Here is a 21121-nt window from a genome sequence, read left to right as displayed (position 1 = left end):
ATTTACCCAATGGTATAATAAAAATTATTTATTCAAAAAATTCAGTAGACGAGGGATTTATAGTTTATTCTTTTTTTTTTGAAGATCGGGCTTTGTCCAATTTGGGTGCTAGTCAGACTTTAAACATCTATACTCATTTTCAAAGAGAATCTTGGTCAATTGACAAACAAGAGAATCTTTATTATTTCTGGAGATACGAGTAAAGACTTTGTGACCAATTTTGCAATACTGTGTGACCTTTTCGAAACGGTTCGTTATTTATTGGCACCATAGTACAGCACCATTTTGTTGGTGCTTGTCTGCTCGGCCCAAACATTTGGAAAAACCGATTTTGCACCTGGAAAACATACCGCCGACATTATCAAAGATATGCTCATCAAAGTGGACAGAGACACGACTATACCACGTATCAATCCCTACTTGACAGGCATGTTGCTCAACACCAATCAAAGCTATCGTGTCCATGTAGACGAACAATTAAATATTGTATGGGACAAGGATGCCATGACAACTTATCTCATGACCAACAGTATCTGTAAATACACCAGAACCCGGTACCCTCAAACAGAGCAAACTGTCAGCCGTCTCGGTTTGCTCAGCAAACTGACCATGGCCATACACATTGTACAAAACAATCGTGCGAAATTTCCCAAGAAACAATGGATAAAAATCATGAAACAAGCAGAGAGTTTGGAGATGGCAATTGATAAGCTAGGCAAGATGGCACTGCCCTATTGGAAGGTACACCAGCAATGGGCAGAGGAGATGAGAAGAGCCGTGTTGATGATAACACTTTTGGCCTTCCAGATGGGTGTCAACAAATACATTCACCCACCTTTGGTTGACCTCATCAAGATGCAGATCATGGATCAAATGGAATTTATAGAATTTGACAATGTCGAGGATTTCGATACAAAATACAATCATGTTTGGAAAAGAATCCAACCACTCTGTGTAGGTGAATGTGCTGGTCTTCAACAATTTGCTTTTTACACTAAATTCCAAGATTAAAAAAAAAATTAACATGTCAATAAATCAAATCAAATTTAATAGCTAGGATTGGATTGCGATTGAATTTTTGGCGCCAACTCAAGTATGGTTGAGTTTTCCTTTTTTAGCAGACTCGTTCACACACTCGTATATTAAAGCAATGAGTTTTTATCATCAACAGATATATAAACCCCCACACTACCCACACTTTTGATTTAATTAATTTTATTTTCCTTTCGTAATTCACTCTTTTAACTTTATATTAACCATTTCTCTCTTTTTTTTTTTTTTTTACATTTCTACTACCATAATCTATCAAAAGTCTTACAACAACACAATTATTACTACTACCTATCTACAATCAACAATCAAATCTTATTTTACATTCATTCAATTCAATTATGAACCCATTAATTATCATCTTTATTTTGTGCATCCTTACATCATCTGTTTTTGCCAATTGCAATTACCACTATGTCTTTGTTTACGACACCAACTCATTGTCATCATCCTTTTCATTGTTCAACCAGGTTGAACAATCAAATGTCATCTATAATAAAAATATTTCTTTGTCTATGATCCATCAATCATCCATTTCTTTGTCCTCATCTTTTAACCATTTTGATCTTCCATTCATCCTTTTCAACAACAACAACAAAAACAACAAAAACAATAAAAATAACAATATCTATCCATCTATTTCACAAACTACTCAACAATTTAATTCAGACCATATTGTTTCTCAATGTCATTTACCATCATCAAATCATACATTTATTCCAATCAACAACGACCATAATAATAATAATTATTTATCCATGCCAATTCCTTTTAATTCATTTGTTTTGTCTCAATCTCATTTACAGATACCATTAAATCAATCAACAACATTCTTAAATGACCATCAATCATCTATTCCATGTTTTAATTCAAGTGATATTTTAACTCTTTGTCAATCACCATTATTTTCAAACCTTTCAACAACCAACATAGAGGAGGAGGAGGAGGAGGGAGGAGGGTTTTTTTCAGTTGAACAACACAATCTCATGTTTCAACCATGTTGAACATCAATTAATTTCCATCAACTATCCATTGCCACTTAGTAGTGTTCCATCCTTTTCACACAATATTCAATTTAACTCAAGCCATGTTTTGTTTATCTCAAATTATTCAACCAAAAACCATAATATTTTAGAGGAGGAGGAGGAGGAGGAGGAGGAGTCTGTTCAATTAAACAGCAGCAATACAATCTCAGTTTCATATTGTAATGACCATCAATCATCGATTCCATGTTTTAAATCTAGTGATTTTTTTACTCATTCAACCAACAACCACATTCTTGTAGAGGATGAGGAGTTTGTTCAATTGAACAACAACAGCACACATTCATTAACATGTTAAACATCAATCAATTCCAAATAATAATAACTATTTTTCATTAATTCATTTAACATCATTGATTTCAACTATTCCATTTTCATCTGATAATTTTAACTCTTCAAACACTTCCACATCATCATCAACATTATATTTATTATCAAATACTATCAATTCAACAAGATCAAAGACTAGACCATTTTCAAGATACTCTAGCAACATCTCAAGAATAGAAAACAACATCGCGGTAACAAGCTCTGAAAATTTAAACCTATAACTGATTCCTCATCTTTTATTTTTATAGATACCAAAGTTGACAACAATTATTTTGATTCTCTCAACAACTGTTTCGGAACCAATCATTTAAATCATACAACAACACAACAACAACAACAACAATCATCATCACCAATCAATCATGATACAATCCTCACCACAATCCACATTCAAAAATCAACTCACAATCCACATTCCCAAGTCATTCCACCATCCTCAACAAAAATAATACCAATGAATCATCCTCACTTATTCACTCATTTTACATGTACATTCCATTTAATTCAAGTGATGTACAATCCATATTCACCAATCAATCCACTCACCACCCATCAATCATATATTCATCTCCAATCCATCCACAATCTTCAATCACAAATCACTCAACAATCTGCAAACAATAATAATAATACAAACAATAATCCAACAAACAATAATCATACAAACAGTAATCAAACAAACAATAATAATAATACAAACAACAATAACAATCATAATAATTCAAACAAAAATACAAATAATAACTTAAAAAATAATAATAACAAGAATACATTTGATAATAACAATTTAAATAATAATAACAACAACAATATATTATTTATGTCACAATCCAACTCTTCCTCCTCCTTTTTTACCTCTTCAATTTACATGCAACCCCCTCATTGTTCACCAACAAATATTAACATTACAATTACAACTAAGAATAATCATAATATTACAATCTTTACCATTCACTCCAATCCACAATCCTCATTCACCAATCAATCTTTCATTCATCACCAATCCGCTAGTCGCCCGTCCCAAATCCAGTGATCAAGAGTACCAGTTTCCAAGCAAAAATCACCATTCGTAGATCAACACAATTAACGCCGTATCAAAAGTTTATAATTTAATATTAATTTACTGACTCTTTTTTTTCTTTTTATAGGTACACTCATCATTATTCTCTTCAACTCTTTTGGTAATAACATCATCTTAATAATACAATAACTAATAATAATACAACAACAATAGTAATAATAATATTAATAATTATTTCAACAACCAACAACACAAATAATAATAATAATAATTACTGCCAACAACAATTAACTAATAATATAACAACAACAATCAATTACAATCCTCTTCTTCTTCTTTTTTAAAAAAAAAGATATTCAATTACTTTTGCCCAAGTGGTTTCCCTCTCTTCCTACTCTATTCTTTTTATACATTTCCCGTTGCCATTGTCCCGTGTCCGTCCCATGTCCAGTCCATCATCGTCCATCCATTCCGTCGTTTCGTGTGCGTAAGCCCCATGTAAGTCGAGTTTCATCGCATTGGGGGCTTTTTTTTTTTTTTTGGACTGTTCCCATGGTCTAAACAACCAAAACTATATTTTTCTATTTCTTTCTTTCTCTCTTTTCTCTCTTTTTCCCTCCCTTTTTTATTTATTATTTATTTATTTATTAATTCTTTTACCCGCCAAATCAATATTATTTTTCTGACGAATTTAAAATTAATTCATCATATCTCATTGAACTCAATATACTCAATCCTGGTTAGGACAAGTCAAATATGTAAAATATTGTGGATAAAATACTAACGACTAACCATCGTCAGTTAGTCGTCTGGATCAACAATTATAAAAAGGATTAGAATAATCCAATAAAGAGACATTCTATATTCTATATTATATTCCTCTTTTATTACTATAATTAATAATCATTTACAATCTAATCTAAAGTCATTATTACTATCTATATATTCATATATATATATATTATTATTATAAACCTCTCAAACTAATTATATATTTACCAAGTATCTATATAGTTATTACAGACCAGGGACTAGGGTGTTTGGGGATGATAGACCAAGAACCAAGGTGGTTGGGGGATGACAGACCAAGGACCAAGGTGGATGAGGGTTGATAAACCAAGGACGATGGACTTGGGTGGGTGATACCAAGGTGGCGAAAAGATGAAGAATACATTTTTTTTTAAAGTAATTCTTTTCTTGTTCTCTCCTATCGGGAAGAGTAGTACTCAGAAGATACAAAGTTTTATTAATTATACTTTTTCATTGACCAGAAAGAAATAAAGATTATCTCGAGAAGAATTAAAGTTAATTTGTTCTGGGAGTTTGTCTATGATACATGTTTATGGACGTTGATCATGTATCTTATTGTATAGTGCCAACCATGTTGGATTGTTTTGGATGTGTTGCTTGTTCTAAAAATAAAGATGATGATTTTTGCATATAAAAAGCATAGTCACAAAAAAAACTTTCAACTGGGCATCTTGGGTGAGTGGTCTAAGCCGATTGACTAGAAATCAATTCTCTTCGGAGGCGCAGGTTCGAACCCTGCAGATGTCGAAAACCTTTTGATTCTTTTCGGCCCTGAAGTAGTTTTTTTGCCATTTCCATGTTCTCCGCACCGGTGGCTACATTTATATCCAATTTTCATCGATTTCCCTTGAATCCTCATCATAAAAACCTATTAAAACAAAAAGTTGATTTTTTTCCGGGCCCAGAAGTAGTTTTTTTTGGCATTACCCATATTTATATCCAATTTTCATTGATTTTCATTAATCACTCACCAGAGGCTACATTAATACAGTTTCATTGATTTCCAAATATATATATATTGATGACATATATTTTATTTTATAACGAACGTTTCTACCAATCTATCAATATGAAATCTAGATCCTTGAGTGCACTCAAACCCCGACTGATATATTGGGTTTTTTTAAAAAGCCAACTTTTTAAAAGAAAAACCACATGTCCAAAAGTGGAGGTGCCCGTCTATCTGATACTTTCTTTACAAATGTTTAAAAGAACAATAATGATTATTCTATATTCTTTACACAAGAATAATTAAAGATAATAGTAGTAGTAGTCGGAATAGTACAAACAAGAGAGAGATTAATAGCTTCTTTAACCTAACATACAATAAGAAAAGAATGAAGCTTTGCATTCTTCATTTAAGCCTATTTGTACTAGTGCTAGTAGGGATGGTTCAATCACAAGACCCACCAACATTTAGATATACTGTTGATTGGGAGAATGGAACAAATGCGACGACATGTGGATCAAGTGTAGATACGCCATGCATCGATGTTGCAAGTGTCATCAGATCATTTGATCTTGCTTTGGGTATCAACGGTACCGATAGAACCAAGGTGTGGTTCGAGGTAGCGTTAGTTCCCGGCACATACAATGGTACTGGTAATCTAGACAATAATCTATTTGGGTATGCCAACATTACATTTATTAGTACTTCTTCTTCTTCTTCTTTGGGTGTCATATTTGATGCACAAGTACAAGGTCGTCCATTCAAGTTGGTTGAGCCTACTGCATTACCCGTACCCTACACCAATACGACCGTCACGACAGTGTCATTCCGTGGTATCACCTTTACAAATGGTCAAGTGTCAAATACAACTCTATCCTATGCGAGCGGTGCTGATCGCAATGTCGGTGGAGGTGGTGCATTTATGATGTATGTCAATAATACTGGTGCCAACGTTGTGTTTGATACATGTACATTCCACAACAACTCGGCTCGGTCCACGTCGGCTGGCCATGGTGGTGCTTTGCGTACTGGTTCGGGTGTGCCCTACCAAGCTCCCAGCAATGCAAGCTTGGCGCTACTAAACTGCGTGTTTACTGACAACTCGGCTACAGTGAGTGGTGGAGCTGTACACGTTGAATCGGCCGTCACAACCGTTACCAACGGCGCATTCTCACGCAACCATGCCAGCAATGGCAGTGGAGGTGCCATTTTCATCATTGCCGACAGCGCGTTTGTTTCAAACTCCAACTTTGTCGACAATCGCGCCATCATGTATGGTGGTGCCATCTCACTAAACTCAGAGTACGAGACGACCAGTCAAGTCGCAACGAGCAACTTTTCCACCAACCAAGCTGGTTTTGGTGGTGCTCTTGCTGCTACCAACGCATACGTCAATGTGACATTATCATTATTCAACCTCAACAATGCCATGGTGTCGGGTGGTGCAGTGTCAGTGAGCAACATGGGATACTTTGAAAGTGTCCAATCCAACTTTACCAAAAACAATTGTGTCGACGGCAAGGGTGGAGCAGTGCGTATCGAAGGCGACTGCGAGTTTTACATTCACGACTCTACTCTCTTTCAATCCAACACGGCCAATGAAGGTGCCTGTATCTCGTTTAGCCACTCGAATGGCAAGATCAACAACACACAATTTATCGACTGCAATGCCTATGATGATGGTGGTGCCATCTTTACAGAGTTTGGTATCTTTTCCATTGCCAATGCAGTCATTACAAACTCTAGTGCTCAAAATGGTGGAGCAGTCTATTGCAGTGCCTCCAAGATTGATTTCTATGAAAACGTAGAGATTTATGACAATGTAGATATTGGATCAGACTCGGCCTCGGATGAACCCAGTGGACCAGGTGAAATCATCCCCAACAGTTTCAACATTTACTGTGGCATTGATCCACCATACACTTATTGTAATTTTACTGGTATGGATCCATTCATTTCAATGTGTGGTGAACCATACATTAAAGAAAAACAAGCCCTTACCAAAGGTCAATTGGCTGGAATCATTGTCGGTGTCATCCTAGGTGCTGGTGTCATTGCTTTTGGTATTGGTATCCTCATTACAAAAACTACAATCAAATCTTATTTTGTACCATTAATTAGATCAACAAATAATGGAGGAGAAGAAGATGATGAAGAAGAAGAGGATCATCATAGATAAAAAAAAAAAAACACAAACAAAATGTAATAATAATAATAACAACAACAATTAATATTAAAATATAATAATATTATTTATTTTTTTTATCAGTAGTGTGTGAAAGAAAAGTTTAAAACCTTTCATCAATTTTTTTTAAACATCACATTGTTTTTTCAATCACTTTAGATAATAGTAATAATGACTCTTCCTCTATAGTGAAAACAATGACTAAAATAGAAATATATGGAATGATGAATCAATCAATAAAAAAGAGGTAGGAGAATTATTCATAAATAGTATAGATGTATTGATGATAAATGAAACAATTACAATCAAATATAAATATATAAACAATGACTTTAAAATATAATATTATAAACATTTAATTATCTCTCCTACAATCAACATGTTTAAATTATATTTATTTATAATCTTTTCGATAGTTTTAGTTTCATTGACCAATTCATCACCAGTATGTGTATCATTGGTTGGAAAGAGTGATCTATGTGGATCATTGCCCAAAAAGATATGTTCATTTTCGGCTAGTTCAATCGATGCCTCTATCGCATTTAGTTCAAGTACATTTGAATCAGCAGTATCATCGTGGAATGCTACTCAAGATTGTCCAATGAATCCTAAAATGGCATACTACTCTACAAGTCAATTCTGTAAATTCAATCAACCATGTCAAACCAATGACGATTGTCAATTGTTTTGTTACAATCATTGTAGTGAATGTTTCCAAGATTCAGTTTGTGATCTATCTGTAAAAGGTGGAAATTATGCTAAAAAGGGAGTTTCAAGTTGTTATACTCCAGGTACTGGTGCTTCTACTTTATTTGCTTCAACTACTCCACAACCAACTACTCCTCCAGTAGTTACCAAACCACCAACTACTCCACCAACTATTCCACCAACTGTAACTATTCCTCCAACCAAATCATCTACTACCTCTTCTACCACTGGAGCAATTAAACCACCATCGACCTCTACAACGACTACTTCTTCAACAACTGGAAAATCAGATCCAATTGAATCATCATCTGAATCAATAACCTCAGATGAAAAAACCACAACTACTACTACTACAACTACAAAAGCACCAAAAGCACCAAAGAATAATGCTACAAGAACAACATTGGATCAAATTCCATTATTTTCAGAGGAAAGTTTAACTGGTTCTTCAAATGATGATTCAAGTGATGCAATCAAAAATAATAATTATCAACCATTATTATTATTATCAATAACTATTGTATTATCTATTTTATTTTAAATAAAACCTTTTTATTTTTTTTTAACCTCTTATTCTTTTTCTTCTTTTTCTTCTTCTTCTTCTTCTTCTTCTTTTTCTTGATTATATTGATTAAAGTAACCAATCATATTATTTTGAATTCTATTAGAAAGGAATTTAGAAGTTTTAGAGATTGTATAGGATAGACCAGTGAATGCAGCCAAATAGAGGACTGTGGTGTTATTTGGTAAATGACGTAGACCATAGTAATAGGTTGGTACCATGACTGCAAGTGAAAAACTACCTGCATAGAGTGATGCGACGATGTGACTAGATTTTCTATATCCATATTTAAAGATGGATGGAATCGTCCATACAGCTGCAGCTGCCGATGCTTGCATGACAAGAGATGGTAGATTTTTTATACCTCTTTGACCAATAAATGTTATGGCACCAATTAATCCAAGTTGTAAAGCAATACTCTCTTTATTAGAGTATAATCCAAATGGTACCGATAGAGGGTAGGAATCCAAATGTCGAAGTTGTTTGATTATTTCCAAAGGCAATGGAGATTCCTTCAACTTTTTGTTTTCCATTTTTAAAAGGTGAGCTACATAGGCCATCTTGTTTAAACCAACCATTCTATCATTGATACCACGATTATGTTCAATAAGTGAGATAAAGATTGGTAACAATGGTACAAAATCTTTTAGAATCTTTGGATTCTTTCTACTAATCTCAATGATTAAATCACACAATACTTGTGTAATACCAATCTCTGCTGGTGTCATTGAATAGAAAAAGTTTGCTTTTTGGAATTGTTTTTGTTTTGCATAACCTATAGAAAAAAAAAGAAAATAAATAAATAAATATATATTTATCAATTATATATTATTCTTTCTTTTCTTTTTCTTTTTACATACAAAAATCTTCAAGTAATATTTGAAACAAGATTGATTTGAGACCAATATATAATGGATCCCTGTTGAGTGCATGGAAAAATTGACAGTGCACAGTCAAAGATGTTTCTTTTTGTTTCTGTTGGTGTGATAGAGCACCATAGCGTTCAAGGAATTGTCCCAAATTGATAGTGACTACGGCCATGACACAAGTAGACAATCTTTGAATCAAGTTGAAATTATAGTTTGTTGCAACAATTCGATTGCAATGCTCTACAGACCATGCCAAATCTTTAATCATTCGTGTATTGGCTTGTCTAAAGTCGAATCCATAGTTTTCAATGTGATCAGCAGTTGTATATCTTATATAATAATCTCTTATATATCTTTTAAAGTTCTTATCATATACCCATGTACTAATTGATCCTCCATTATATTTTACTAAAGATTAAGAAAAGAGAAAGAGAAAAGGATTGGTCAATTCTTTTGTTATCATCAATCATTATACAAATTGTAAAACACATACTTGAATACAATAAAGAGATTGTTGCAATTGATAGACAAGCAATCTGATCCTTTTTTGTCAAATCTAAGAATCCCTGTACTAATCTAGATTCAATCAATCTACTAAAATCAATTGATGATATAATATGATTCATCCTATCTCTCCTTTCAAAAAAAACAATAATAACAATCTAGTTTACTTGCACTGCTGCTGCTGCAGGTCGTCTTTTAGTTTTATTCGTCATTGTTTGTTTTCATATTTAATTATTATAAAGATATTTTAGTTGTCCTCAAATAGTTAATTAATATCGATATATAATATATAGATGCTAATATTTTCTTATTATCTTTCCAAGTCTCCTATCTAAACTCTTTATTTTGTTCTATTTAATTTTAAATATTAATTTCTTTTATCATAAAGAGTATATTTGAAAAAGAGAGTTTGGAACTCTACAACACGAAAAAGTTTTTTTGTGTCACCTTTTTAATCGTCGTTATGTGAGGTCAGAATACATTATTAATTGGTGTTTACCAATTAAATCTTACACCAAGTGAATCAGTCCTATATCATGGGTGTCCAACTAAGTAGTCTTTCTATCTGTATCTATATATATATATATTATCTAATATTAATAATTCTGACTCGAAAATGAAAATAACAAGATTAAAGATAATATGTATAGGTATATTGATTACCTTTGGAGTTTATATGTTTACAACACCAACAAATAGTCGTACGACCATTGTTGTAGAGTCTGGAGTGAATATACAACCACAACCATCACCATCACGTAGAGTATCAGGATTTTCAAACAAACCACTCAACTTTAAAAAGGATATGGAGACATTCCCATGGCAAGAGTTTAGAAGTGCTGTACAAGAAGGTCGAGTAGACGAGACTGATGATTTTTCACAGATGCTTATCACTAAATTGGTACCTTATATATTGCAATCTCCACGTACTCCCATCAATGATAGTTGTACCCCCGAACCACTACCTACACCAGAGCATTTGGATTGTGCTGTCTATCCCAATGTATTTACTGGCAAGCTGCGAGACAAACCAGCACGTATTGGACACATGGTGCAGATTGGGTTCGATATTGACGTACTAGAGATTCATTTAAACGAGTTGCACGATATGGTGGACGACTTTTTCATCATTGAATCGACCAGCACTCACTTTCACAAGCTCAAGAAACCACTCATGTGGGAGCACGTCAAGCTACAAGACCGATTTGCAAAGTTTAGTGACAAGGTGGTGCACTTTGCACTAGACGATGCCGACTTGACAGTAGGTAACGAGTTGTTTTCGGCCGAGGCACACCAAGAGAAACGTCGGTGGCAAAAGTTTGTAGAGTGGAATGCACACAAGGGCAATCTGTACGGTGACAGTGATATTATCGGGTTTGGCGACACTGACGAGATTACCCGACGTCTCAATGTCCACTTGCTCAAACACTGCCAACTACAAGACAATGTAAAAAAGATAGACATTGGTATTTGGTTCCCATACGGACCAATCAACCAAGTATTTAATCCATACTGGCACGTACCTGGTAATAATTATGCTTTGGGAGACCCAACCTTTTATGTAGTGGGTGAAGCTAAAAAGGAAGAGGCACCAAGCAGAAACCGTGGTCAATCTGGCCACTTTCTTTTAGGAGGTATGCATATGACTCACTATGGCTATCTGCCATACCAAATCATCAAGAAATTGTCATGTACAGAATGTGGTATAAAGTCAATGCCACAACTATCAATCTTTGCCGATGACCTCGAAACGGGTAACATTTCACAGTTGGAACTCAAACTTTTGCAACCACCAGATGATTTCAAAAACAGAATTCGTGATATTTCAACGATGGATCAAGAATTTAGAGATCGTGTTGCTATCCTCCCTTGGTTTTATAATTGTAATCGTAATCGTTATCCAGTTTGGGAATCTAAAAATGATAAAAGATTACAAGTTAAAAAATCTAAAATAATAGTTTAATAAATAATAAATAATAAATAATAAATAATAAATAATAAATAATAATAAATAAGAATACACCTTTGTACAAATATCTCTCTCTTTTAAAAAAAATTAATTTGGGTTCGTTTTTTTCAAAAATCCCAAAGCACATTTACGACCACTAACTGAATCTTTGGTCGGTATCGGGGCTAGATCTCAATCGGCAATTGAACCAAACAACAATAAAAAATTGAATAAAGAATCTGAGTTGGGAAACTTTCCAACGAAATCGGGGTCATTCTCAAAGTTGTCGGGTCTCTTTGAATACAAGATAAATTTTTATTTGTGTATTTACAAATATTTATATTTATCACTCTTTATAATGAATCAATCACAAAGTTTATGGATATCATCTGTAATAGTGTTGATCATTTATCTTTCTACCTGTTGCAATTCTCAACCATTATTACTAGATGAAAGTATGTTTTAGAGTTTATTGAACAAAAAACCTCAACAAAAATCATCAAACTTATATTTTTTTTTTTTTTTTTTGTTTTTTAAATGTGTTTGTTTTGAATAATAGTTGATTCAGTTACATTTCTTATAAGACAATATGGTATGCCATTGGTTGAAGGTGATCCTTCAAAATTCTGTAACAATGTATCATCATCTTCTCATCGTATAGAATGTCAAATGGTTGATGGACTATATCATGTTACTGGAATGTAAGCTATAGTACAAACAAACTGAGTTGTAAATTTGCTAATATCTCTTTTTTTCTTTTTTCTTTCTTTTTTAATCTAGATCAATAGCAGGATATGTTACGTTTACAGAAATGCCTGATCCTACATTTAGATCATTGAGATTATCACAACTGACTAAATTCTCTATTTTTGGTACTTCAAAGGTATCTAATCAATCAATCAATGTAATGACATTGATTAATAATTTACCTCAACTTCAAACTCTAGCGTATGTTTGTTCACACACACACACAACTTGTAAAACACAATCTAATTAACATCCTTTTCCTCTCTCTATTATAGTATATTATATGATTCTTCTGTTACATATATTCCAGACATGTTAACATATAATCTTCCATTGGTAAACCAAGTAATTCTATCAAACCTTGTAAACTTGAACTCTATTACTGGTACTGGATTGAGTCTTCCTGGTCTAAAAGATTTAACTATCAATGGAGGAAGAACCTTACTAGAAATGAGGATAGACAATACTTGGCGTCTCCCCAGTCTCATCTCATGTATGCTGACTTTTAATGCTGGTGTTTCATCAAACTATACACTTGACTTTGCTCAAGAGTCTTTTCCATCGACACCAAATATCAGTGTATACACAAACATTGGTAATGCAACCATTGATATATCATTTGCCAATGTAATAGATCAATTGTAACTATATAAAAAAAAAAAAAAAAAAAGTTATTAAACAAATATTGTCGACAAGAAAGAAACTAACCTCTATATATTCATTTTAATCTAAAAAAAAAAAAAGAACTCTCAGTGCTATCTACCCTGCCAAATTCAATATCAAGTTTCAACCAAGTGCATCTATAAATCTATTGTATGTGATCACTCTCTTAATCAATCAAAACAAATCAAGTCAAACTAAACATTTTTACATTTTTTATTTTAGAACAAGTAGTGAACTAAATTTATTTAATCCTGTGAATCTTGCATCGGCACAATTAAAAGAATTGACATTTACAAATATACAGTTTGAAAATTTACCAAATTACACAATACCATTTTATCCCGATAACTTGATTAGAATCAATCTTCAAGATTCAAATCAATCAGTCTACACCCCATTGCCAACAAAGTTATCATCATTTAACTTTAAAAACTCTCAAGTCACAACTGTTCCTTGGGAAATATTTGGAACCACCTTTGCTACACTTCAAATAGAAAAATCACCCTCCATTGTTGGTACAATTCCAGATTCCATTTGTAGAAACAAATTAAATTTAGATCCAACTTCAAAAATAACTTCTATTCCAGGTATGTTAAAAAAAAAAAAAAAAAAAAAAAAGATTTAAAAATAACTTTGCATATTAATTATTTTATTTTTAATATTTAGATTGTTTTGGTGTTATAGTAAAGATACAAATATTCTTAAAACATCAATTGTTAAACCATCCACTTTTGTTTGTAGTATGTTAAATCAATCATTAATATTGATTAATTTTTATTTATCATATACCATTAACTGACATTAAATTATTATTATTATTATTATTATTATTATTATTATTATTATTATTATTATTATTATTATTATTATTATTGTTATTATTATTTTTTAGATATTACATTTGATACACAAGACTTGGTATTGTTTAATCATAGTACAATAGTAACTGGTAAAAACATTGGATGGGGTAGCTCTGGTAGTTCTACCTACCAATTCAATGCTATCATTCCAAACAAGCAAATTGAATTCACACTCATTGATCCATCACTCTTTTATGGAACCAAACAATCGATTCAAATCAATTTAAATACAATGCAAGGTATTTCATATCCATTTACATTTGTAGAGGCTGGTTTAGAGATTAACAATAGTTCAGAGGTGGTCAGACCATTCTTTAAACAATTGTCAGATTCGATTCAGCTAGAGGTCAACTTCTTGTTAATTAATCCATATATTGAACATACCATTTGGATTGATGGAAATATTCCATGTATTGTGACTACCAATACATCTACACAATTACAATGTGCAGCCAATGTTTCAAGTGTCATTCCTGGATATCGTGTCATCTCTATTAGAAATGAATACAATAGTATCACTGCAAATGTATTATACACGGTAGAGTATCCAATTGGTAATTCATATGAAATCGATCAAACAGATATTCAAAACCTAACAATCTATGGATTCTTTGGAGCATATGGTCAAAATAATTTGACAGTCATCATTAATAATACCATTAATTGTCGAATCACCCAAAAGTCTCAAGCTATTGTTCAATGTAGATTAGAAAAGATTCCAAATAATGGTCCTGCTTCAATCTACATGACAATTGATTCATACTTTTTATCAAGACCAAATGTTTTTTATTTTAAAAATAATAATAATAATAATTCATCATCCTCATCCTCATCCTCTTCATCTTCATCATCTGGATTATCACCAAAAGATCAATGCCAACAATTAACAGATAATTGTTTTGGTCATGGTGAATGTAATGATCAAGGAAAATGTCAATGTGATCAAAATTATAATCCAATTGATAATTGTAGTAATCAATGTATGTAGAAAACTAATTAATTAAATTAATATCAACTAATTAATTTATTTTATTTTATTTTATTAGTTACAAATTCAACTAAACCAAATATTGATCCAAATGAACCATCAGCATCATTTGATGGGGTTGAATTTAAATTTGAAATTATATCAATTCAAGAATTAAATCTTGATGATTTAATTATAAAGGAATTACCAACTGATATATGGTCATCAAATATTACAATAACAGATGAATTAACAACTGCTATTTATGCTCTCAATATAACCAATCAAACCAATTTAGATAGTAATCCAAATTTGAATGTTACAACTACCCTTACATTCTCTAGTAATGCTAGAACCGTTATGTTTGGTAGCCAACAACTTTATATTGATCCAAACTCTATAAAGTTATCAGTCAATGTTAGTGGTTGGGATTATGATTCCAATCTATCATATCTTAGAGTATTATTCAAGACCTCAATCAATAATAATCAATCATTTTCATTGGATTGTAAAGAACACACTGTTGATTCATTATCATATGACCCTCTTGGATCAGATTTACAATATCTTCGAATAATCAAAGATAATATTCAATTGAATGGTAGATTTATAGATTATTCATTGTCTGATGGAAGAGAAACTTATTCAAAAACTCAAGTACTCTCAATCACCTCTAATAATGATACAACATCGACAGTAGTGATTGGAGTGATTCTATCACAATGTCAAGAATGTATTTTAGATCCAGACTTTACACCACTTCTCATTGTCAATGACACTGATGAATCGTCATGTGACAATGAAAACCAATCAAATACATGGAGAATTATAGTTGGTGTAGTAGTTGGTGGAATTGGTGCCATTGCATTGGCTGTTGGTTCAATCATATTAATACGTAAAAACATTCTATTTAAAAAGAGTAACAAAATAATGCAATTAAGGATGTCGTCAATCTCTCAATAAATTATTAATTAAATATTTTTAGTTTAGTTTGTTGTTATATTTGATATCATTGTATATATATTGATATCAATTTGGATATATATTTATTTACAATTAAAATGTGTTGTTTGTTTGTTTGTTTGTTTATAAACACTTTTGTTTTAAGCATTAACTGCAGAAAAAGCACAGATGTTGTAAGAATTGGATGAATCAGTGATCTGATAAGTTTCAAGATCAAAATCTAAAATAATAGTATCGTATCTGAGACCGGAAAGAGTAAGAGTGAGGGCAGCATAAACGTTTGGTCCTGATACGTCGAGTTTGATGTTTGGAGTACCGAGGGAACCGACTTGTGGAAGTGTGTAGGATGCCTTGATGATATTGATACCGATACCTCCTTGTGGATTAAAGACAAAGAAACGGTAGGTTTGTTGAGCAGCGTCGATCGATGCAATACCGTAGATATTGTTGTCAAATGGTGAATAGACGGTATCGAGGATAACAAAGTTGGCTGGGAGTCTTGGCATAACAGAGTCTTGAGATTGACCAGCGACCATAGAGTAGACAGTGACACCATTGGTATTGGTGGCAGTGTTGTTATAGAAAATGTAGACAATACCAGCTGTAGAGTCATAGGCAGATGCCAATAATTGTCTGTTTGGATTGGACTTGTAGAGAACCTTGTCACCTCCAGTTCCAGCATTGTTGGAAGAGATCAAGATACCGGTATTGCTATTTGGTGGGCTTTGGACAGCGATAAACAATGGTAGAGCAGATGAAGATGGACCACTACCGACACAGTATAGAGATTCGATGGTTTGTTCGCTCAAAACGTTTGATGCAACTTGAGAGTAGGTCACCTTATCAGTATCGATTTGAATCAATTCATTGATACCGTAGCCTTGCATAACAAACACGTAAAACATATTGTTTACTGAACAAGATGGATCAGATCCATTAGCAAAACCATTATATTCTCCATTTGATAAATCAAGTATTTGATTAAATGATCCGTTCTAGAAAAGAGAAAAGAGAAAGGAGAAGAGATAAGAGTAAGTAAATGACAAAGAAAAGAAATGAAATGAAATGAAATGACTATAGTGTGTTTCAACATACATTGAAAACACCAAAATAAGTGTCAGATGGGTTACTCCAGTTCACAGAGGGTACACCCAAACCATATAGACCTGGTTCTGCTAGAATAATTGATACTTGAGTAATAGCTACAATGATGCTTAATAATAATTGTGAATTCTTCATCTTTTCTTTCTTTCTTGAAAAATATGAATATATATATGTATGTTTGTTGTTTGTGTTTATCTGTTTTAAAATGATAATGAAAAGCGTCGCTGTAGTCGTTTAAATACTAGCCGACTGATTGTTGATTCAAATCTGCGAGTGACATCACTTTTTATGATGGAATAAAAATCAGGTCCTAAAATATCTTGATTCGTTCCATGGAAGCTTTTCGTTTTCAATCTTGTATGAGTTTGATTGTGGTATTGACTATTCAAGCTTGGAAAACCATCAATTGAGCTAGGAAATAAGATTTATTAGTTGTTCTCAACTATTTCATTCATTCATTCACCTTTAGTATCTGACTGACCTAAAACTACTTTACAAGTACTTTAAATGAATACTTATTGTTTGTATGTGGTATATTTTTACTATTAAAATTATAACCATAAAGTTGTATTTATGTTTTAACCTATTGAAGAAAAAAATGATTAAAAATATATTGAATAATTATCGTGGGGGTGTGTGGTAAAAGAAGTTCGTATTTTTCATGATGAAGATAATATCCACCAAAAGGAGAGGTTAATCTCTACACAGTTGTAGAAGAAGATGCATTAAATAATAAAGAGAGAGAGAGAGAGTAGAGAGATACATATCAGTAGATAGAGATCAATTCATGAATAATAATAGTAATAATAGAATATTAAAGAAGAATTGTTGTCAACATGGATAAGAAAGGGACAACACCAATGGAGGAGTCTCTATACGATGATCTGTGCCAGTATTTCACAGAGAATAGTAAGAAAAGAAAAAATAGCATCATAAACAAGTATATTGGATCGGTTGTGACTAGATGGGTTGTTGGTCGTGTATATAAAATGGTTAAAGGAACACTCTGTTATGTTACTGAAGAAGGTTAGTAATTAAACTGTATAAGTGTCTAAATATACTTAATTGATACATTGTTGCTTTTTGTGTAGGAGTATTACGTACAGTTGTGAGTTTGACATCAAAACAGATACTAGGAGCTACACATACTATACTATCACATCCACATTTTTATGTAATGAAACAACATTTATTAGAACGTAGGTGTGATGGATTCAAATAATATAATTTAATGTAATGTGTAATGTAGTTATATTAACCAATGTTCTCCAACTTTTTGATATATAGAGGGATATTTTTGGTTATCAATGGATAGGGATTTAGAGGAATTTGAATGTGAATATTGTATGAAACATTGGCCCGAGGTTAAAGTGAATAACCAATCGGTTAACTCTATTTTATTTTCTCTATATAGTATGGCTGATACAAATGGTATTGATGTGCACATCAATCATGTTCAACCATTGTGTGAATGGGACGACCCATGGGAGTTGAGAGATTTAGATGGAGCCATTGCCAAACTACATGTGTCTGTCACTGAGGCTTTCAAAAATCTACCCATCCGCGATTACTTTGGCAATGGTTTAGAAAATATGAAGGAATACTATGACACAACAAAGAACCCTATTAGTATCAATGTCATTAGAAATCATGTGTCCAAGAGACCAATGATGACAGTGACCGATATAATGGGTTATTTGGTGACGATGGCTATGAACGCTACGAGATTTAATCCACTTGATCAACACTCCCAAAACGCTGCAACCATTCTCGAACATTATGCAAACCATGACGATGATAACCTTCGTAATGATCACGTCAAAACTACCGTTGCCACTATACTAAAGCATTTCAAAGATTTTAGACAAAAAATGATCAATCAAGTTAAAAATAATAATAATGATATAGATGATAATAATAATAATAATAATTATATTAATAATGTAAATAATAATTCAGAAAATAATTACAATAAGAAGAGAAAATCAGAAGATCAAGACGAATATCATCATTTGGATTCCATGAATGGTACGGAATATTCAAATGAATATTCATCCTTTAAACGACCACTGCGATTCAAAGCGGTAAAGGAAATGATGTTGCATGAGAGCCTTGTCCAACCATTCTTGGATGAGGTCGGTTCTTTGGTTCAAAGGATTCTGATTCTTCTCTATACTCCATCTAGATTGGCTCCACACAGAAAAATTAATACTATTACAAGGAATTTGGGCTTTTTAATCGTAATACCTGTATATCTCGCTCGGGCTTTATTTCAATCATGTAGTTGGTACCGAAAGAATGTAACAAATCTATATTTTGTATGTAAACAAATCATCATGTTTTACATGAAAAAGTGGTGTATTAATATTGATGGTCCTTCATATAATATATAGAGAACCCTTAACAAAGAAGAAGATCAACAAGAGCTAGTTTCACTCAAAGCAAAGGTTCACAACATTTTTATGCGTTACTATGATAGTAGTACCCAGATTATTGAAGATTCCATTAGATCGTCAGACTTGGAAAGAAATAGTGAAGATAATAGTGTAGAGAATAATCATAATAGTCCTAGTCCAACCATCAGCCCACAAGATAATCCAATTAATCTTCATTTCTTCAAATCACCATTTCAAGACTTGAATCAGAGTAATGAAAAGATCAATTATCAATATGCCAATAATAATAATAATAATGCTCAATTTTACAGTAGCCCAACCCACAACTCGTACAATGTAAATAATAATAACAATTTAAATCAAAGCAATAGTAGTAGTAGTGATTCTCTCAACAACCAATATAAAACCATTGTTTTTGGCAAAAACAATTCATTTGATAACCATCTCCTTCATTTTTCTCCACAATTGAAATCCAAAACAACCGAACTTTTAAATGACAATTCCATTAATAATAGTATAGATATTAATCAAAATAATATTTATAATGATGTTGAAGATGATGATAATGAAAATAATAATAATATAGAGAGTAGCCAAGACACTAATCATGATGAAGACGATGATGATAATGAAACTAATAATAATCTCGAGAATAGTCAAGACAATAACAATAATATTTATAATGATGATGAAGAAGATGATAATGAAACTAATAATAATATAGAGAGTAGCCAAGGCACTAATCATAATAATGATAATGAAGATGATGATAATGAAACTAATAAAATAGAGAATAGTCAAGACAATAATAATAATAATAATAGTAACGATGATAATGAAGATGATGATATTGGAACTAATAGTATGGAGATTAATAATGATATAGATGTTATAAATGATAACAATAACAATACTCAGAATGGCCACCACGATTATAATATAGAGATCAATTGTAACACTAATAATAATGATGATGATGATGATGATCATAATGAAACCAATAATAATATGGAGATTGGTCAAGACACTAATAATAGCAACGATAATGAAACCAATAATAATATGGAGATTAGTCAAGACACTAATAATGAAGATGTTGGAAATGATGATTGCAATAATAATTTAGAGAATGGCCACCAAGATAATAATATGGAGATTAAACAAAACAATCATGAAAATATGGAGATTGGTCAAGATTGCTACACCAATAATATTGAAAACAGCCCAAAGGTTGAAAACTCACAACAACAACAACAACAACCAAAAAGAAATGGCACAGAATATATAGCAACCATTCTTTTTAATATGGGTACAGCAATATCAAATCTATCCGATAAATTTGATATATTGGAGCAAAGACTTAATTCTATGGAATCAAGAATTAAAGATCTATCAAAATAGAAACTATTAAAATCCTATAGGTACCATGTTGGTATTTATTT

General features: G+C 32.3%; 9 protein-coding genes and 1 non-coding gene across 10 annotated transcripts; 8 read left to right on the top strand and 2 right to left on the bottom strand.

The window, feature by feature from the left end:
* Positions 1–369: 369 nt before the first annotated feature.
* Positions 370–1011, top strand: DFA_05577 (uncharacterized protein; the record flags this gene model as incomplete). The annotated part of the gene is made up of 1 exon (XM_004361238.1): positions 370–1011. The coding sequence occupies one exon, from the start codon at positions 370–372 to the stop codon at positions 1009–1011; it is 642 nt and encodes a 213-aa protein (XP_004361295.1).
* Positions 1012–1391: 380 nt separating this feature from the next.
* On the top strand, positions 1392–3456 carry DFA_05576 (GATA-binding transcription factor; the record flags this gene model as incomplete). Its single annotated transcript, XM_004361237.1, has 3 exons — positions 1392–2008; positions 2136–2386; positions 2672–3456. The coding sequence occupies 3 exons, from the start codon at positions 1392–1394 to the stop codon at positions 3454–3456; spliced, it is 1653 nt and encodes a 550-aa protein (XP_004361294.1).
* A 1463-nt stretch (positions 3457–4919) lies between these two features.
* DFA_05575 lies at positions 4920–5001 on the top strand. Its single transcript has one exon. It is a non-coding gene; the product is annotated as a tRNA-Ser (tRNA).
* A 641-nt stretch (positions 5002–5642) lies between these two features.
* On the top strand, positions 5643–7382 carry DFA_05574 (pectin lyase-like family protein; the record flags this gene model as incomplete). Its single annotated transcript, XM_004361236.1, has 1 exon — positions 5643–7382. The coding sequence occupies one exon, from the start codon at positions 5643–5645 to the stop codon at positions 7380–7382; it is 1740 nt and encodes a 579-aa protein (XP_004361293.1).
* A 385-nt stretch (positions 7383–7767) lies between these two features.
* On the top strand, positions 7768–8637 carry DFA_05573 (uncharacterized protein; the record flags this gene model as incomplete). The annotated part of the gene is made up of 1 exon (XM_004361235.1): positions 7768–8637. The coding sequence occupies one exon, from the start codon at positions 7768–7770 to the stop codon at positions 8635–8637; it is 870 nt and encodes a 289-aa protein (XP_004361292.1).
* Positions 8638–8740: 103 nt separating this feature from the next.
* Positions 8741–10153, bottom strand: DFA_05572 (uncharacterized protein; the record flags this gene model as incomplete). The annotated part of the gene is made up of 5 exons (XM_004361234.1): positions 8741–8757; positions 8804–8989; positions 9023–9433; positions 9519–9935; positions 10021–10153. The coding sequence occupies 5 exons, from the start codon at positions 10151–10153 to the stop codon at positions 8741–8743; spliced, it is 1164 nt and encodes a 387-aa protein (XP_004361291.1).
* A 494-nt stretch (positions 10154–10647) lies between these two features.
* gnt8 (putative beta-1,4-mannosyl-glycoprotein beta-1,4-N-acetylglucosaminyltransferase) lies at positions 10648–11994 on the top strand (the record flags this gene model as incomplete). The annotated part of the gene is made up of 1 exon (XM_004361233.1): positions 10648–11994. The coding sequence occupies one exon, from the start codon at positions 10648–10650 to the stop codon at positions 11992–11994; it is 1347 nt and encodes a 448-aa protein (XP_004361290.1).
* Positions 11995–12337: 343 nt separating this feature from the next.
* On the top strand, positions 12338–16206 carry DFA_05570 (uncharacterized protein; the record flags this gene model as incomplete). Its single annotated transcript, XM_004361232.1, has 10 exons — positions 12338–12434; positions 12539–12680; positions 12760–12927; positions 13002–13367; positions 13471–13539; positions 13612–13980; positions 14056–14129; positions 14282–15229; positions 15296–16111; positions 16202–16206. 10 exons carry the CDS (start codon positions 12338–12340, stop codon positions 16204–16206), a joined length of 3054 nt encoding a protein of 1017 aa, XP_004361289.1.
* Positions 16207–16319: 113 nt separating this feature from the next.
* Positions 16320–17563, bottom strand: DFA_05569 (uncharacterized protein; the record flags this gene model as incomplete). The annotated part of the gene is made up of 3 exons (XM_004361231.1): positions 16320–17174; positions 17275–17392; positions 17526–17563. 3 exons carry the CDS (start codon positions 17561–17563, stop codon positions 16320–16322), a joined length of 1011 nt encoding a protein of 336 aa, XP_004361288.1.
* A 556-nt stretch (positions 17564–18119) lies between these two features.
* On the top strand, positions 18120–21080 carry DFA_05568 (GATA-binding transcription factor; the record flags this gene model as incomplete). Its single annotated transcript, XM_004361230.1, has 3 exons — positions 18120–18309; positions 18571–19601; positions 19677–21080. 3 exons carry the CDS (start codon positions 18120–18122, stop codon positions 21078–21080), a joined length of 2625 nt encoding a protein of 874 aa, XP_004361287.1.
* Between the last annotated feature and the right edge of the window lie 41 nt (positions 21081–21121).

The sequence above is a fragment of the Cavenderia fasciculata genome (genome assembly GCF_000203815.1).
Source record: "Cavenderia fasciculata unplaced genomic scaffold Scf_Dfasci-G-o-80e12.f1-5, whole genome shotgun sequence".
Taxonomy (NCBI): domain Eukaryota; phylum Evosea; class Eumycetozoa; order Acytosteliales; family Cavenderiaceae; genus Cavenderia; species Cavenderia fasciculata.
This window is presented reverse-complemented; position numbering and strand designations above follow the sequence as displayed.